Consider the following 20537-nt stretch of genomic DNA (forward strand, 5'->3'; position numbering starts at 1 on the left):
TTGAGTTGCAGTGGTGTCTTCAGGCATGGCTGTCATTCCAGAATATCCTTTCATGATCATGCTGGGAATTACCTTTGCCTCTTCCTTGGCTAAGACCTCTCCACCCTTTACTCCTCTCTCTTAATTTATTCCCTCCTCTTGTTGAGAGTACATCATGCAGGATAAAGAATGAAAGTTTTCTGAGACTTGTATGTTTAATAAGTTGTTAGTCTACCTTCACATTTGATTAGTAACTTGGCTGGGTATAAAATTCTAGGTTGGAAATAATCTCCCCTTTAGTTTCCAGTGCTGCTGTGGAGAAGCCTAATGACATCAAGATTTATAGTAAATTTTATATAACCTGTTTCCCACTTCCCTCAGGTTAGACGTTTTCAGCTTTGTCTCTTTACCCAAAGGGTTCTAAAGTTTCAAGAGAATATGCTTTGGGGTGTATGCATGAGTGTATGTGTTTTCCACTTATTAAATTGAATGTCTGTCCTTTAGTGAAATTTTATTTAATTACTTTTTGGGTAATTTCCTGCTCTTTCATTTTCTGTTTCTGGAATTTGTATTAGTCTGATAGGATCTATCATCTCTCTTCTATTTTCAATTTCTTCATCATTTGTGAGAGTTCTCTAATGTCCAATCCTTTTGTTGAATTTATTTCTGCTGCTGCTGCTAAGTCGCTTCAGTCGTGTCCGACTCTGCGCGACCCCATAGACGGCAGCCCACCAGGCTCCCCTGTCCCTGGAATTCTCCAGGCAAGAACACTGGAGTGGGTTGCCATTTCCCTCTCCAATGCATGAAAGTGAAAAGTGAAAGTGAAGTTGCTCAGTCGTGTCTGACTCTTAGCGACCCCATGGACTGCAGCTCACCAGGCTCCTCCATCCAGGATTTCCCAGGCAAGAGTACTGGAGTGGGGTGCCATCGCCTTCTCCTACCACTTTTAATTTCCAAGAACTCTTTCTTATTCTTTGAAGGTTACTATCTTAAAATAGCATCAAGTTTTTGTCTTACAATATTTTGTCTTATCTCTGAGAATATAAATTTTCACTTTATGAAATGTTTTTCTGCTTTCTGTATAAGCTTTATTTCTCTGTTCATTTGTTTTGACTTCCATCTTTTATACAAGAGGCTATCCATTAATAGTTAAGAATCAGGTATTAAAAAGTGGATTGAATTTTTTTTGCATAAAATCAGGCTTGCCAACAAGTGGGTCTTCTTGCAAGGTTAGCAGGGAGAAATTTCCAAAGGTCAGCATCAGAAAGGCTTTTCTCTAGAGTCATAGATGTAGAAAGAAAACAAACTTATGGTTACAGGGGGAAAGGGAATTGGATAAATTAGAGGAGATTGGGACTGACATATACACATTGCTATATATAAAACATATAACTAGTACGGACCTATTGTATAGCACAGAGAGCTCTACTCAATACTTGTAATGGCCTACATGGGAAAAGAATCTAAAAGAGTGAATATATATATAACTGATTCAGTTTGCTGCAGACCTGAAACTAACACAGCATTGTAAATCAACTATATTCCAATAAAACTTAAAAAAAAAAAAATCCTATCCTCAATAGGAGACAAATTTGTCTTTTGAATAAGGCTAAACACTAAAGAGGAGAGTGAAAAAGTTGGCTTAAAGCTCAACATTCAGAAAACTAAGATCATGGCATCTGGTCCCATCACTTCATGGCAAATAGATGGGGAAACAGTGGAAACAGTGTCAGACTTTATTTTTGGGGGCTCCAAAATCACTGCAGATGGTGACTGCAGCCATGAAATTAAAAGACGCTTACTCCTTGGAAGAAAGTTATGACCAACCCAGATAGCATATTAAAAAGCAGAGATATTACTTTGCCAACAAAGGTCTGTCTAGTCAAGGCTATGGTTTTTCCACTGGTCATGTATGGATGTGAGAGTTGGACTGTGAAGAAAGCTGAGTGCTGAAGAATTGATGCTTTTGAACTGTGGTGTTAGAGAAGACTCTTGAGAGTCCCTTGGACTGCAAGGAGATCCAACCAGTCCATTCTAAAGGAGATCAGTCCCGGGTATTCATTGGAAGGACTGATGCTAAAGCTGAAACCCTCACATGAAGAGTTGACTCATTGGAAAAGACTCTGATGCTGGGAGGGATTAGGGGCAGGAGGAGAAGGGGACGACAGAGGATGAGATGGCTGGATGGCATCACCGACTTGGTGGACATGAGTTTGAGTAAACTCCGGGAGTTGGTGATGGACAGGGAGGCCTGGCGTGCTGCGATTCATGGGGTGGCAAAGAGTCGGACACGACTGAGCGACTGAACTGAAACACTAGTTGTCCTAACACTGATTTCCTGCTTTTCTTGCAGCTGACAAGTTTAGGCAGGCCATTTTTTTTCTATTTCCTTTTTGGGCCTGACAAAACTTTTCCTAAACAGGATTATAAACAAAGCCCACTTTTAACACTAAGATTGATGATGAATTATGTAACTCATTGGGTCATGATGTAATATTAAGTGTCTGGGTAACATGGCTTCCTTTAAATTTGGCTTTGTTTCCACAGAAGCATTAAAGAATTCTGTAGACCAGTAATAGTGATATTCTAAGTTTCTATTTTTTATTTGTTTACTGAGTACTTTGTATCAAGTATAAATTGCATTTCATTCTTACAACAACTTTGCAAGGTACAATGGTACTGTCTTTATATTATGGCTGGAAAGTGGGGATTAGAAAGGATAAGTAATTTGCCGAAGGTCACTTAAAAAGTGGTACATGGATTTGAACCTGGGTTTGACCATTTAAAGTTTTAGGCTCTTAAATAATAGGCTATACCACTTATGAATAAAATGACCATTTTCTATATAAATATAAGAGCAAGGTTTTATTTCTACAGTCATTGTGATGTGTTGATTACACATAAATAAATATATAAAATGAGCTCAGAACCACAAAAATTCTAGAGTCATTGACCATCAACATATTCATTGCATTTGATACCTCAACTTTTAACTGATATATTACAGAACTGATTTCATTTCCTTATATTTTAAATGAACATTACTAAGATTACTTCTTTGCTGCTGTTGTTTAGTCACTGAGTCATGTCTGACTCTTTTGCAACCCCCTGGACTGTAGCCCACCAGGCTCCTCTGTCCATAGAATTTCCCAGGCAAGAATACTGGAATGGCTTGTGATTTCCTTCTGCAGAGGATCTTCCTGACCCAAGGACTGAACCTGAGTCTCTTATATTAGCAGATGGATTCTTTACCATCGAGTCACCTGGGAAGACCAAGATTACTTCCATTCTTGCTGATTATATTCTCAGACAGTATGCACTGGAAATATAGCTCCATATAAAATAAGGATCTTAAATTAAAGTGGGTATGAGAGAAAGGAGTTGAAATATTTCTATGATTTGAAAAGCAATTTCCTTAGGTTAAGACTTTTCTAAAATATAAAAGCTAAATAATGTTTCTACTTTTAATATTACTTTAAAATTCTAATACTGATGATTTTCCTAATTTATAGAGTTATCTTTTTGTTGGATATGCATAAAAATTTAATGAAAATTCATGGACTCTCTAAACTCATAAGCTTGTTGATTTGCTTGTCTTGGGAAGGTGACTGCCGATTTAATTTTAGCTCCATTTAGCAGTTACTGACAACTTTGTGATCCAATGGAAGCACTACTGGAGGAATGTAAAAATCAACTGGCAAGTTCCTTCTGAAAGTTTATAAGAAAGGAGCCCCTTATGTACAAACCCATGAGTATCATCCCATTTGAGTGTAGGCTTCTTTCCAACTCTTTGCTCTAACTGAATTCCCGGTTCAAGAAGAGCATTGCCAGTTTGCAACTGGGACAGGTACAGGCTTCAACATTTCCAGAGGCGACACGACTCCATCTTATCTGTTTTCTCAGTAGTACCTCTTCCCCTTTTCTTTTGCCTTTCTCTCTTCTTAGCTGCCTTTCCATTGTCTCATTTCTGAAGGACCTTGTGGTTAGGTAGCTGTCATAATTCTCCTTGGGGAGTTAGTTAAAGGCTTGATTAAGCCAGGGGCATACTGGAGCCAAACTGTACTTGTTTGCAAGAGATGCTTGCTAAATATTCATGGATTTTGTGAGCAGACGGTTAACCATTGGTAGCTTTAAATCAGTCCTGGAGGAGTATTTACTCCCTGAAAACTCACAAAACAATAAACTGCCCTCTCTACCCACTATCACTGAGAGAGCTGGCCTATCGGCCCTCTCCTGGGTACTACTCTCCCCAGAGGGCCTTGCATTTTCTAAGATGAGCGGAAATGCTGTTCAAAGTCTAGATTCAAAATGAATTTCTATGGCTGAGATTTCTCTAACAACAATAAACAAAGGAAAAATCATTAGAGGCCTTGCCCAACTGTTACCACATAGTCAAAGAGTTAGACCATCTTGATGAAAACAAGTTCTACTGATCCATGACTAGGAGATACGGTGAGGAAATATTTAAAAAAATTTTTTTAAAGAAGTATTGCTTTTCTGAGCCAAGGAAGATTCCCAAAGATACATGTATGTATAACAGTCCTATAAAATGTGTATCATTCTATAACAGTGAGCCACTGAATCGGACTATTTTCAGAATTAGTGACCAAAGTCAAGGGTGGACTATGCTGCTTAAAAAGAACAAAGAATCGCAAACCTCCACAGAAGAGCTGGAGGTAATGTAGCTTGCAGAGTGAAAAACTAAACTTGCTAATAGAGTACCTGTTAAATAATCTTGTGGTTTCCAAAACCGGAAGTGGGCCTTAACATTCTTACCAAAATCTTAAAAAATCGTAACTGTTGGACTTGTAGTTAAAGCAAAACCCAGGCCTAGTTACAGAAAATGACATTTACTCATACTCTAAGCATATCTTCTTTAAAAGGTTAGAGGTGCTTAATATAAACTAGTTATCCTTCCTATATATTTTTGTCTGTGCCACTATTTTCAAATATTCACTGTATCTATCGTGTGCCACACACTCTCTTAACCATAAGGATCAATATGCTCCATCCCACACTGTTTCAAAGAGTCTATCAATTTTTAAAGTATATACTTAAGGAAGTATTATTCAAAGGCCTCAAAGATATTCTACTAGTAAAAACGAAGGATTTGTTTCTGATTAGTTTATTGTGCTTGCTTGTGTTTGCATGCTCAGTGTGTGCTCCTCTGTCCATGGGATTTCCCAGGCAAGAATACTGGAGTGGGTTGCCATTTCCTTCTCCAGGGGATCTTCCTGACCTGGGGACTGAACCTGTGTCGCCTGGCGGTAAAGGTGGAATCTTTACCGCTGTGCCACTTGGAATAGTTTATTGTAACCAGACAGTAACATTTGAAAGTTGTAATCTTTTAGCCTTTCTGCTCCCACAAGAATAGTCACCAGGAGCTTTTTTTAGAGAAGATTATTTGCTTTCTGAGGAAAACTGTGGTATAGTTTTAATAGCCTTCTTGGAAGGATCCAAATGTAACTAAATAAAAATATGGAAACTATGCTTTATAGAGAACACTTTATAACCCAGTCAGAAAACTTTTGCATATAACTAACCTGTGCTTCTGAAAACATGGTCTAAAAGTAGTGAACATGGATCCTTAGGAACGGCTCTTGAGCTACAGTCATGGTGATGCTTGGAGCCTGCTGCTTCGGTTGTTCACTATAATACAAACACACCATACTATCAAAGCGTGCAAAATTAATGAGCACACGGCATACTCAGCTCAAAAATACTTCCTTTCAAGCTATACTCACAAGAAAACTATCAATGAATGCATTAAACAAAAACTGAAACTCAAAGCAACGATGACTTAAAGCTAATACCTCAAGAAGGCTGAAATGTATCAAAGTCATAAAGGGTAGGAATAAAGTATGCAATGGACAGAGTTGATCTAAAAGATAAACAGTTCTTTTGACACCAGGAAAAGGAATCAGGGACAGATGGGGGTCAATAAGTGGTGAATGGCCTGGCAGGTGGTCTGCCTGACCTTCACTGTTGACCTAAAGGAGCATCTCATGACCAATGAGAACCGCCTAAAACAGGTATGTACAAACCTCCCCTACCAGCAGATCTGCGGCTTCTTCAAACCCCTAGAGCGTAAACCAGGCCTTTTAATTTCTGTGATGGAAAGTAGGTCCATTCGGCCACTAGATGGAGATCAGGCTACTCTGCTGTTGACAGGGAAGCTGCTGGCAGTCAGTAAATGAGAAGCATGTTACTGAGAACCTAATTCTCTTTTCTCAGTACTTCTATGGAAGGTATTTTCCAAGCACGCAAATCAGGAGCAGATCTGTGTCCAATAAAGGGTCCATAATGAGCAACAGGCGGTGCTAGTGGTAAAGAACCCGCCTGCCAATGCAGAAGACATAAGAGATGCAGGTTCCATCCCCTGAGTCAGGAAGATCCCCTGGAGGAGGGCAGGGCAACCCGCTCCAGTGTTCTTGCCTGGAGAATCCCATGGACAGATGTTCCTCGCAGGCTAGAGTCCATGGGGTCGCAAAGAGACACGACTGAGGCAACTTAGCATGCAGCACAATGAGCAAGAGGCTGAAGGATCTATTAAGAAGGTAGCTGTAAAAGACACATTTTTGCTTAAGTATATATTTTCAGTATCAACAAAATGTATCACAGAATATCGGGAGATGGATAAACACTGGATAACATCTACTCTCATTTTCCAAATGGAACTATCATTCCATTCTGAATTATGTAACTTTATTACTGAATAAATCTTATTTCTATGATAGCTGAACTTTAAACTGGAGACATAATGTTACACATTTCCCAGAAAATGTATGGTCTGTAGAAGGATCAGCTACTGCCCTACATACTATAGCAGAGTATCTTGATTATTTTCGAGATATTATATGCTATACTTCTGTGCATTTCTAACTTAGGAACTATACGTGGAACTGCTCAGTCGTGTCTGACTCTTTGCAACCCCATGGACTGTAGCCTGCCAGGCTCCTCTGTCTGTGTAATTCTCCAGGCAAGAGTACTAGAGTGGGTTGCCATTTCCTTCTCCAGGGGATCTTCCCAACCCAGGGCTTGAACCCAGGTCTCTCCTGCATTGCAGGCAGATGCTTTACCATTTGAGCCACCAGGGAAGCCCAGGAACTATATATATGCACTCAATAAATAGTCAGTTACATAAAGACCAATAAAAAATTGAGAGAGTTACAGCTTCAATTTCGTGTATATGGGTATGAGGAGAAACAAGCATGTTATCTATCATGTACCAATCATCATGCTAAAGAGTTGGGAACACAAAGGTGCACAGCAGCTTCAGGAAATCACCAGGAAGAGAAGAGCTACAAGGTTAAAACACAAACAGGGGTTAACTTTTGTAGTGGTGAAGACTAGTTATCAAAATCGTGAGTGATACTCCTTTTAAAAATTCTGCTGTGAAGGAAACTTAATTTAGGCCACAAACCTTAGCCACGGGGAAAACATGACCTTTGATCTCTGTAACACATGAGAAATAGAAATAAAACCTAAGACATTCAAACACAATAGGCTTTCCCTAGTGGCTCAGCCAGTTAAGAATCTGCCCGCAATGTGGGAGACCTGGGTTCAATCCCTGAGTTGGGAAGATCCGCTGGAGAAGGGAAAGGCTACCCACTCCAATATTCTGGCCTGGAGAATTCCATGGACTGTATAGTCCATGGGCTCGCAAAGAGTCAGACCTGACTGAATGACTTTCACTTTCGCTTTTCATCAATTGCTGTAATGAAAAAAGGACCTTAATTCAGACAAAGAAGAAACTAATCTTTAGAATAGTAACATAAGCAGAACCATAGTTAATTAATTTTCTAATAACTGTTATGAATAGCAACCAACATCCAGTCTGTTACTGTGATAGATCCATTGCACTTAATGACATGTTTATTTTAGAGTAATGCATTTGTTTCAGCTTAATTGAATTAATATAGTCATACCCTTTCAAAAGACTTTGAGGTTGCTGGCCTGTATTTGTGTATGATTTTCAAAATGCTCCTATAAGTTAAAAAGATGTATTACTCATTCATGCATACACAATATATGTATGTTTCTTCTCTAAGCGAAGTGATAAAAATAACCACATAAAATAGCAATTAATAATCAGATGTCAAAGTCTCTTATCTTGTTATCGTCTATATCACTAACTGGTTCTTTACAGAGCAACACAGTTGGCAGGAACCTACCTTTCTTTTTGCTGGATAAGAATGAAATATAAACAAAGGAGTTTTCCTCTGAAGGTTAAAATAAATAAATTACAAATAAAACAAATCCTTTCATAATACGGTTTAGTATTTATGGGTACACAGCCTTCCACACTGTTCACATTAGTTGCAGACAGCAATCAGATTAGGTGGTGACTGAGTTACTTCTGGAGGGGTGGAGTTTTCTCCCTCTTTGGTGACCTGTTCCCATATTTCCTTCTAGTGCAGGTTTGAGTCTACTTATTACGACTGCTAAACTTCCATTCTCTGGAAATAAGGGAGCTGGTAAAAACACACCTCTATTGGATGCATAATTTTGCTTATCTTCTCTAGTCTAAAGGTTCTGGCCTTATAATAATGTGCTGCGTTGAGATGCTCAGGGTTTCTGTTTCCTTGGTAGCATGGGGAGATGCTGATGACATGGCAGAAGTGAGAACGGATACAAAGGTGGAGCTGGAAACTGAATAATGCTTAAGGTTAAAAAATAAAAGTTGATGATTACATTTGCATGTTATGAGGTGAGGAACCTATATATTTAAGCACTGACAGACAGAAAAGGCACATTTTTACTTTTTCACTATGTCAAACGATAGACTTGTCTTTTCCTGAGTCCCCACATTATTTTAGCTGTTTTAGCAAACTACATTTGAGTCTCTGGGCCAGAAGCTTCTATGACCGTGGCATCTGCAAATAATTGATAACTTAATGTGCCCCCTCAAGAGGTAAGGTCAGTTCAAGTGGTACCTGCATGTGTCTGTCACCTTCTCCAATCATGTTTCTCCATTCCATGAGTGACCGCTGCAGGTGCTCAAGGCCGGTTTCCCAAAGCCGGACACGGCCTCCCATATCAACAGTGACAACGCCACCTTTGCCCCACTCGGCCAGCAGTGCATCTGTGTCCGAGATAGTAGACAGCCATGTGGTATATGGTGATAGAGAGTCTGACCTGAAAAAGAATCACGGCGTTCAACCAATTGAAGCCCAGGGAATGATGCTAGTTCAGCTCAACTTACGTTCAACTTGCTGTAAAGAATTCTCATAGTTACGCAACAAGAACCTGCTGTACAGCATAAGGAACTACACTCAATGTCTTATAATAACCTATAATGGAAAAGGATCTGAAAGAGAATATATATATGTATAACATATACATACATGTATATACATACGAGTGAATTTGCTGTACAATTGAAACTAATATAACAGTGTAAATTAACTATACTTCAATAAGAAACATAATGTTTAAAAACACATTAAAAGCACATTAAAAACTAAGGGACCAACAGATTCATCTGGAAGGAAAAAATATATACTTATTTACTGGTTATTTACATATTCTTTTGCGTGGGCCTTCTCTGTTTGCAGCGAGCGGGGGCCACTCTCTAGCTGAGGCCCGCGGGCTTCTCACTGTGGTGCCTTCTCTGGTTGTGGAGCACAGGCTCTTGAGTGCGTGAGCTTAGCTGCCCCTCGGCATGTGGGATTCTCCCGGACTGGGAATAGAACCTGTGTCCCCTGCGTTGGCAGGTGGATTCTCAACCAGCGGACTATCAGGGAAGCCCAATTTACGTATCTTGCATTTGTAGATCCTGGATGACATTTGCATTCACTGTCAGGAAGAAAGGAACTCTAAACCAACTCACACCTCAGACTCCTGCAAGAGCTGACCCACTTCCCAGGGGTCTAAGGTCTATGCTGAAACTCAAGTCTTCTTTATGTGTTTAACTGCATTTATTTGACATTTTGCCATTCTAAGTTAGATGGTTATATGGATTTATAATAAAGAATTTATATATTTCTTATAGTTTCATGCATATACTATTTCTAATATATACAGTCAATTCAAGGAACGCAACTTTTGCCTGTAAGAGTCAACTGCACACTTCTTTATCTGAGTATGGCTCTCACTATACAAAAGAAATACAGATTAGAAATTCTAATGACCACTGTTGGCTTTCTAAATATATCTGGTATTTTCTCTGTAAAATAAATGGTCTAAAGAGATGGTCTGATCTGATTAAACAATAAAGTATCAAGGTAGATTTGCAGAAACCACAAAACTACTATCTATTAAGTAAATTTTTATACTGAAGAAATCAAGAGTACTTTAATCTTTTTATCAGTCTGCTTCAGTGGATACTAAACAGAGTGACAAAGCCAGCTACTCTGAGAAGTGTTTCAGAGCTATAGGGTTGGCCAAAAAGCTTGTTCAGGTTTTTCAGTTACATCTTTTTTTTTTTTTCAGCATCAAATGCAATTGTACTTTTATTTTTCTAAATTGATAACTGAAATATGTGCATTTGTTGCTTTAATTTGCATTTCCATGAATAATACCAAGCTTGAGAATCTTGACATATGTTTATTCTTAGTTGTTTTGGTTTCTGCTTCTTTTTTAAAAATATAAATTTATTTATTTTAATTGGAGGCTAATTACAATATTGTGGTGGTTTTGCCATACATTGACATGAATCTGCCACGGATGTACATGTGTAACCCATCCTGAACCCCCTTCCCACATCTCTCCCCATCCCATCCCTCTGGATCCCAGTGCACCAGCCCCTAGCACCCTGTCTCATGCATTGAACCTGGACTGGCGATCTGTTTCACATATGATAACATACATGTTTCAATGCCATTCTCCCAAACCATCCCACCCTCGCCCTCTCCCACAGAGTCCAAAAGACTGTTCTATACATCTGTGTCTCTTTTGCTATCTTGCATACAGGGTTATCATTACCTTCTTTCTAAATTCCATATATATGCATTAGTATACTGTGTTGGTGTTTTTCTTTCTGGCTTACTTCACTCTGTATGCTGCTGCTGCTGCTGCTAAGTCGCTTCAGTCGTGTCCGACTCTATGACCCCATAGATGGAAGCCCACCAGGCTCCCACATCCCTGGGATTCTCCAGGCAAGAACATTGGAGTCGGCTGCCATTTCCTTCTCCAATGCATGAAAGTGAAAAGTGAAAGAGAAGTCGCTCAGCCGTGTCTGACTCTTAGCCACCCCATGGACTGCAGCCCACCAGGCTCCTCCATCCATGGGATTTTCCAGGCAAGAGTACTGGAGTGAGGTGCCATTGCCTTCTCCATCACTCTGTATAATAGGCTCCAGTTTCATTCACCTCATTAGAACTGATTCAAATGCGTTCTTTTTAATGGCTGAGTAATACTCCATTGTGTATATGTACCACAGCTTTCTAATCCATTCGTCTGCTGATGGACATCTACGTTGCTTCCATGTCCTGGCTATTATAAACACTGCTGCGATGAACACTGGGGTACACGTGTCTCTTTCAATTCTGGTTTCCTCGGTGTGTATGCCCAGCAGTGGAATTGCTGGGTCAAATGGCAGTTCTATTTCCAGTTTTTTAAGGAATCTCCACACTGTTCTCCATAGTGGCTGTACTAGTTTGCATTCCCACCAACAGTGTAAGAGGGTTCCCTTTTCTCCACACCCTCTCTAGCATTTATTGTTTGTAGACTTTTGGATAGCAGCCATTCTAACTGGCTTGAGATGGTACCTCACTGTGGTTTTGATTTGCATTTCTCTGATAATGAGTGATGTTGAGCATCTTTTCATGTGTTTGTTAGCCATCTGTATGTCTTCTTTGGAGAAATATCTGTTTAGTTCTTTGGCCCATTTTTTGATTGGGTCGTTTATTTTTCTGGAATTGAGCTGCAGGAGTTGCTTGTATATTTTTGAGATTAATTCTTTGTCAGTTGCTTTGTTTGCTATTATTTTCTCCCATTCTGAAGGCTGTCTTTTCACCTTGCTTATAGTTTCCACTACATCTTATAAAAAACTCAAATGAACTTTTGGCCAACCCAATATTTTACAGTACTAGAAGGACTCAAGGCAACTTTTGATATAATAGAGGATTCATCTCATGGTGCTCTCTCAAAAATCCTTGCCTTAGGAAAAAAACTAGGTACAGATGGTGAAGTAAAAGCCCATTCAAAAATAATGAAATTTAATCACTTATGATGTGAGTAAATCTGCCACAAATGCTTAAGATGTATGATTCTATTGAGCACAGCACCTACTGGTTCCACATTTAACTCTCTGGCATGAAACTTTAAATTTACCAGAGCAATCTCTTTAATATGCCAAAAAAATTGCTGAAGAAATCATATTTACTACAGCTTGCACACTACATCTAGAATCTCTTCTGTACCTTAAAAAAAAAAAGCACATTCCTCTTATCTATGATAACAAAGTCTTTAAGGAACACAGAGAATTACAGTAGAGCGAAGACCAGATTTACATATACCCATATATTAGTGCTAAGTAGTATGGTCTTACAAATGCAACAAAAGTTTCAGGACTAACACTTAACTTGTACTGAGAGCAAAAATGATATATTTCTTTTGGCCGTACAGTTACATATCGTTTTACTATTTTCTATTATTTGAAGTTAGCCATCAAATGGAAAATTCCTGCTATCTAACAGAATACTAAATTTAAGCAAACCAGCAACAAAACTGAAACCCAGATGGGCTGTTCCCTTGGATTACATGTACACCAAAAATGGCAGCAGTTAATCTTGAGAGAAACTCAGGATATACTGACAATGAACAGACTCTAAAACACGTGGCACTTGAAATAAGGCAAGTTCAAATCGAGATGTTCTGTAAATGTAAAATTTATACTGGGTTTCAAAGACTCAGGAGAAAAAAGGAAAGCAAAATATCATTAAAATTTTTATATCAAATACGTGTCAAAACAGTTTATAATGGTAATAAAATACTATTAACAGTAATTTTACCGCTTTCTTTGTGCACTCTTTTACTTTGGCCACTAAGAACATAAAATCACATATATGCCTCACATTCTATTTCTATTGGATGGCGCAGCACTAAATGAATGCAGCACGGTGACCAGCTGGCACTGGCTGTATTTATATATATATAGCTGTTCTTCCAGGTATTATTTCTATGGTAGGTATAACATATGGTTCATACAGAACGTTAACAGAGAAAAACACTAAAATATAAAGCTAGGGCTGGGGAAGAAATGAAGAGGAATACTGAAAAAATAATTATTGTGCTTTAGAAATGTAAAAAAAAAAGTTATTCTTTGATTTTGTTACTTGAACTGATCGTATATTTTAATGAACATGCAATGGAATAAGAAATTTCCCCAAATGACTAAAAGCCATTTATCATTAAATTGACACATTGAGATGCTCCAGAAAGACATTCTTGTACACGTTAGGACAAGTAAATAAATCTATTTCTTTGAAAAATGATTTCATTATTCACATTTCTTGAACCTGGCTAAATAAAGGGTCCTAAGAGATGAAACGGTGTTTCTGACTTATTTTGTATTGGCATACTGAGCGATGTTCTTTGGAAGCACGGAAGGCGGCTGGGGACAGACATGTGTCGCTGCCCTTGCTCTGAGAGTGGACGGCTCCCCAGGCTCCTCTGCCCGGGACCCTGGTGAGGCTTTAACCACTGTGTTCTGAGGCCTTGGCTGTTTGTAAGGGAGGACATGTGAGGGGCATGTGACATCAATCCACACAGAAGCCGGTGCACACCGAGGTTGAGGAAAAGGGAGAGCAGGCATGGATGCATCCAGAAAGGGATGGGCTGGAGGTGGGGACACAGGTGTTTTCAAGGAAGAGATGGCCTATCATTGGTCCTCTTTTTATATATGCCCTGACTCTAACTAGTTTGAACGCTTTGCTTCCACTGCTGAACAGCAATAAACCACTGGCAATAAATCTATTCCAAATCTCTAGAATCCTTTGACTATTGTATGGCCTTCATGACTGTAGATACACAGTTATATCTATAAAAAAAATATATTTAAAAAATGAGATTTAAATTCCTTTGACATCTTGAATACATTTACCTCAGAAAATTAATGTATAAAGTTAATAAATATGAAAATTTTTTCAGTGGTAAAAATGCTGTTTCAAAAAGTTTTATCATAAGGATAGATAAAAAAAAAAAGAAAGAAATGAACACTTGAAGGCTGTTAAGACTTAAACCTAGGTAATATTTGAACATTTTTCCAATGTTCAAATAAAAATGGCAGAGCAGCAAGATAAAAACAAACTGTAACTATATATATATATATATGAAAGAAAGAAAAAGAGCCTGCTATTTAAGGAAGCAAAAAGCACACATTTATTCAGGGCACTTGGTAAGAATTCACTCTTTTTTTTTCTTTTTAATCTGACATACAAGCTAAGAATGAAAATGAAAATGGATTACCCGGGAATTGGGATGTATCGAAGTCTCTTGGACTGGAGATCAGTAACTTCTATATACCCAGCTGTCTGTGGAGGGGTAACATCTGCAAAGAAGTCAAGACACAAGCCGAGTGTTATATTACTGCCTGATATAAAAACAGGACCCAAATAAAGCACAGATGCTGCTTAAAATGGACTGAAATTATCATTTGCCTAGAACAGAACTCTGGGACCCACTTCACAAGGTCCAGGGCTGACCAATTCCAGTCTTGAGGTTAGATGCTCAGTTATGCTTTTGTCAGGAAAACCGAGACTGTCAGATAGATGCATGTTACGCTGTGATTCTTTAGCGTCAGAGAATTATCTAAGTTCCTTTCATTTTCTCTGATATTAATAGCTTCCCAAGATGGGTCAGTGTTTTAGCACTTGAAGAGTTTATCTGAAAAATATTTCATCGCTGGAATTCTTTTTCCTTCCTAGGAAGTTACAAGAGTGACGGTATAACACAGTCGAGTCAGCACCTACTTGAAATTGGAGTGGCCTGGTAGACAATCCTGGCTTGAAATTTCCTAACTATGATTTACTATGGCCAAGTTAGTTCTCCGAGACCTGCTTTCATCATTTGCAAAACGAGGATAAGAAGAGCATCTGAGGATCATAAACATTATTTGCACACAATCAGTAGCTGCTCCACAGTGGCTGTTATTATGAGGACCCCTCAAGACAGGAAAAGGTGAGGTGAGGATCGGGGCAGTGGGGCAGGACTCTGGGTCATAAAGAACGTGAAAAGGCGGTGAAGGAGAAGGTAATGTAATATGGGGGCCAGCGTCCCCAACTCCAATTCTAGTTGTTTCCCTGAAAATTCTGGGAGTTTACTGACTTTTCCCCCAAATCCCCGAGTACCACCATCACCCTCATAATCACCAGTTAGCAGCACTGTGTCAGGAATCCTGCCTGTCTTTTTAGTTTTTCAATTGCGTGCTATGCTGCTGTGCTCAGGTGCCCAGTCGTGTCTGACTCTTTGCGACTCCGTAGCCTGCCAGGCGCCTCTTCCATGGGATTCTCCAGGCAAGAATACTGGAGTGGGCTGCCATCTCCTACTCCAGGTGATCTTCCTGACCCAGGGATCGAGCCCACATCTTTTGCATCTCCTGCTTTGGCAGGCGGATTCTTTACCGCTGCGCCACCTGGGAAGTCCTATTAATCACCTTTTTTTTTGGCTGCACCACCCAGCACATGGGATCCCAGTTTCTGACATTGGAAGCTCAGAATCTTAACCATTGGACTGCCAGGGAAGTCCCTGTTTGGGACTTATAGATAGTGTTTTTAATACTGACAACTACAAATGCCTTGGATTCTTTTTGAGAGATGAGAAAGCAGAGACTTGCAGAGGTGGTATAATAATGGACTTGGAGAGTGATAGAAAAAGCTTTCAAAATCAGGCCTTCCTTCTGGCTTTAAAATCTCTGCTATGCCCACTACTCCACACAGCTTCTACCTGAGCTGATCAAAGGGCAACGATTTTAAAATAGCCTTATTTTTACAACATCTTGGCCTCCAATGTCTCTTAAAAAAAAACAACACACAAACCTACAAAGAAACCATACTCTTAAAGATTTTTGTCTGTTTTCTATCTATTACAATTTCTTTTTTTTTTCATATTGTAACAAAGTTTTCTCTATCTACTATGCAAGGTCAGCTATAAGTCCAGCCAACTTTAAAGGTACTTCAAAGATACTTGTTTATGTGTCTACCCTTTTTAAAAAAATTTTAATTTATTTATTTTTAATTGAAGAATAATTGCTTTATAATATTATGTTGGTTTCTGCCATACATCATTATGAATCAGCCATAGATATACCTATGTCCTCTCCCTATTGAACCCCCCTCCCACCTCCCAATCCCACCCCACCCCCAGGTTGTCACGGAGCCTGCATTTGGGCTCCCTGTGTCACGCAGCAAATGCCCACTGGTCATCTATTTTACATATGGTAACGTACATTTTAGGGCTACTCTCAATTCATCCCACCCTCTCCTTCCCCCACTGTGTCCACAAGTCTTTATGTTTTTTGTCTGCATCTCCATTGCTGCTGCTGCTAAGTCACTTCAGTTGTGTCTGACTCTGTGCAACCCCACAGACGGCAGCCCACCAGGCTCCCCTGTCCCTGGGATTCTCCATTGCCACCTTGCAAATAGGTTCATCAGTACCATCTTTCTAGATTCCATATATATGTGCTAATATACAGTATTTTTCTCTTTCAGACTTACTTCACTCTGTATGACAAGCTTCAGGTTTCACCCACTTCATTAGAATGGACTCAAATGCATCCTTTTTTACAGCTGAGTCATACATATTCCGCTGTATATATGTACCACACCTTCTTTACCCATTCATCTGTCAGTGGACATCTAGGTGGCTTCCATGTCCCAGCTATTGTAAGTAGTGCTAAGATGAGCACTGAGGTATATCTGTCTTTTTCAATTATGGTTTCCAGTGTTCTTGCCTGGAGAATCCCAGGAATGGTGGAGCCTGGTGGGCTGCCGTCTATGGGGTCGCACAGAGTCAGACACGACTGAAGTGACTTAGCAGCAGCAGCAGGGTATATGAACAAGAGTGGGATTGTTGGTCACATGGTACTTTTATTCCTAATTTTTTAAGGAATCTCCATACTGTTTTTCATAGTGGCTGAATCAATTTACATTCCCACCAAGACTGCAATAGAGTTCTCTTCCCCATACCCTCTTCAGGATTTACTGTCTATAGATTTTTTTGATGGTGGCCATTCTGACCAGTGTGAGGTGATACCTCATTGTAGTTTTGATTTGAATTTCTCTAATAATGAGTGATGTTGAGCATCTTTTCATGCATTTACTAGCCATCTGCATGTCTTCTCTGGAGAACTGTCTGTTTAGGTCTTATGTTCACTTTTTGATGGGGTTATTTTTCTTGTACTGAGCTGCATGGGCTGTTTGTATATTTTGGAGATTAATCCTTTGTCAGTTGTTCCATTTGCTATTATTTTCTCCCATTCTGATGGTTGTCTTTTCACCTTGTTTATAGTTTCCTACATTGTGCAAAAGCTTTTAAGTTTAATTAGGTCCCATTTGTTTATTTTTGTTTTTATTTCCATTACTCTAGCAGGTGGGTCATAGAGGATCTTGCTGTGATTTATGTCAAAGAGTGTTCTGTCTATGCTTCCCTCTAGGAGTTTTACATCTAGGTCTTTAATCCATTTTGAGTTTATCTGTGTGTGTGGTGTTAGGAAATGTTCTAATTTCATTCTTTTACATGTAGTTGTCCAGTTTTCCCAGCATCACTTATTGAAGATATTCTCTTTTCTCCATTATCTCATTAACATTTCTGATTAGAATGAGAAACCTAGAAAGTCCACATTGAATTTGTCCAATGTAGTTTACAAAAGAATAAGAAACTTGGCATTTGAATTTCCTGTTCGCAACTGAAGGTTTTCAAGATGGCCACCTGACAACCTCAACATCTCTCTTATTTATTCAACAAACACGGTTGAGCATCTCCACATGAAGCACTGAGGAGGAGAGGAAAAAGGCGTGTGTGGTTCCTGACTTGTCTGAGGAGCCCACAGCATGAAGAAGAAAGTGCCCTTTTCTCTTTTCTTTGAAAAATAGAGGGGTGGGATGGGGTGGGAGGTGGGAAGGAGGTTCAAGAGGAAGGGGACACATGTATACCTATGGCTGATTCATGTTGATGTATGGCAGAAACCAACACAATATTGTAATGTGATTACCCTCCAATTAAAAATAAATAAAAGCAAAAAAAAAAAAAAAATCATTGTGAGCCTTTAGGAACTTGGGAAGGATTCCAGAATGGGAAGCCCTGTGGTCCTGTGTGAGCTGCGCATCTAGGCAAGAAGTGGTCCTAGGGGGCATAAAGGGGCAGGAGGAAAGGAAGGTAGTGTCCAGGGACAGCAGAGGGTAAAGAAAGCCAGTTACTGTGGTAACCAGACCACCCGGCTGAATTGGCCATCCCCAGATGGCCATTCGTATAAAGCCAATATGCTTATCGTAAGTCATACACTGCCGGGCACTGGAAACGCTGCCTGGGATATAAGGTCAGTCTTGACCGAAGTTTTGCACCATATATCATTTTTGACAGTTCCTCCCTCTAGGACCTAACTGAAGTGGGTTGAATTATTCATAGAGCCTGCGTTCTTTGCCAAAAATGACCAGCTATTGAAGTGGTTAGGATGACTAGCTCTGCCTAGCTCATCAGCTGCGTCTGGCCTGCCACTTACACGCGCCTTTTCCATAAGAAGAAGCATTAAGCTGCGCTACCGCCACCACTGCTCTTGGGCTTCCCATGAAAACAAAGGAAGCCAACTTACTTTAAATATCATTTTTCCTACAGCTTTTTTTTTTCTTCCCCTACTGTGCAAGTTAATTCCATGGCATAAAGAGGATGAGAAAATCCAATAGTGGCTCTGTCTGTTTCAGGGAGGAGAAAGCAAGAATTTTATTCTTCATGCTAAAAAGTATTTTCATGCATCAGAAAAGGCAATTTGTGGCTAAAAAGGACTTTAAGGGTGGTGGTAGGTTGCTTCCCAGGTAGCGCTAGTGGTAAATAACCTGCCTGCCAATGTAAGAGACATAAGAGATGCTGGTTCGCTGGGTCAGAAAGATCCCGATCCCCTGGAGGAGGGCATGGCAACCCACTCCAGTATTCTTGCCTAGACAATCCCATGGACAGAGGAGCCTGGCAGGCTACGGTCCATAGGGTCCCAAAGAGTTGGACATGACTGATGTGACTTAGCACAGTGATGGTGGTAATGGTAAGGCTTGAAAAAGAATCAGAAGTGAAGTTTTCGGATTTGAAAATAAATCAGTGTAGAATATATGATTGAATTAAGGAAGTAAAAACCATGGCCAGATTTCCCTCCAAACTTAGCCAAATCCTTGTCTATCCATTTAAATGTTTGAACACTGTAGCGAGGATGGAGGTTAAGTACATTTCCATTACATTTGTAATCCAGGTGGATTTAGAAGAGAGGTATAAATTACATTTAGGGATTAGTTCCCTAACGATTAAAGGGAAGTCATTGCCACAGTGCTCAGAGCACAGTTCCCATAACAGTGGGGACAGCTTGGAGGCACAGCATCAAGGTTCAGTGGGGGGGAAAAACTGTCAGGCAAAATAACCAAGAGCATTTTCAGAAGGAAGATGAAATTATATAAAAAATTCACTCCTTCGAGCAATGTAATTTGATGTGTATGTGCTCCCTACTGTACTAGGTTTCAAGAACTTCTGTGTTCACAGGTTCAAAGACTGATGTGTGCCCTGTAATCGGGGTGATACCAGATCTTTGAATTTATTCAAAGTTCAAACAAGGGCACTTTGCTTTCAATCAAGAGTCATTACTTCGTGTTTAAAGAGCTGAAGCCTATGATTTAAAGGGGTGGGGGGAAGCTAACATTTAACTAGAGGAAACATGATTGGAAGAAAGGACTAAATGCTCCCCCGCCCCCGCCCATCTGCATCAACCACGAGTGACACCCTCTTTGTCAAAGCCACCAGGAGAGTAGCCTTTACAGCTTCTACTGATTTATTTGATAAAAGGCTTATTCACATGTGTTCCTGACTAATCAGGTGGCTGGACTGTATTTACTTGAAAAAATTAGTTTGAATTATCATCAGAGACCTAAAGGCTCACAGATTGAAGAGTCAAACAGGCTGAAGGAAAAAATCATCAGCCCCAGCTTCACGCCTCTCACACCTCACTTTCTACTACCAGAGATACTTTCAACTTTATAAACCTGTTTCTTTAGTGTTCACCTTTATCCTTCTGGTGCTGTCTTGATGTTTTACTTTTAGGCATTATTCATCAACGTCCCATCATATAGGATGAGAGTTTAACTCTTTTTCACATACCCCCTTCCCCTGCCTGGGCGTTCCTGGTGGCTCAGTGGTAAAGAATCCACCTGCCAATGTAGGAGACCCAGGTTTGATCCCTGGGTCAGGAAGGTCCCCTGGGGAAGGAAATGGCAACCCACTCCAGTATTCTTGCCTAGAGAATCCCATGGACAGAGGAGCCTGGTGGGCGGGCTACAGTCCATGGGGTCACAAAAGAATCTGACACAACTCACTGACCACACAAAACTTCCTTTGCCTAACACCCCATTTCCTATCCCCCGATG

At 39.9% G+C, this 20537-nt stretch overlaps 1 protein-coding gene across 3 annotated transcripts in view; it reads right to left on the reverse strand.

The window, feature by feature from the left end:
• The window catches only part of VWA8 (von Willebrand factor A domain containing 8), a 375174-nt gene that overhangs the window by 107106 nt on the left and 247531 nt on the right, over positions 1-20537 (reverse strand). For 2 of the 3 annotated variants that reach the window (XM_055541970.1, XM_055541972.1), the window contains exons 36-37: positions 14392-14473; positions 8916-9117 (exon numbers count right to left, since the gene is read on the reverse strand). In XM_055541970.1, coding sequence (XP_055397945.1) covers positions 8916-9117; positions 14392-14473 — 284 coding nt within the window. Of the gene's footprint in view, positions 1-2257; positions 8632-8915; positions 9118-14391; positions 14474-20537 lie in introns of those variants that run through there. The other variant, XM_055541971.1, reaches the window with a different exon arrangement.

Source organism: Bubalus kerabau, chromosome 12, assembly GCF_029407905.1.
Source record: "Bubalus kerabau isolate K-KA32 ecotype Philippines breed swamp buffalo chromosome 12, PCC_UOA_SB_1v2, whole genome shotgun sequence".
Lineage (NCBI taxonomy): Eukaryota > Metazoa > Chordata > Mammalia > Artiodactyla > Bovidae > Bubalus > Bubalus kerabau.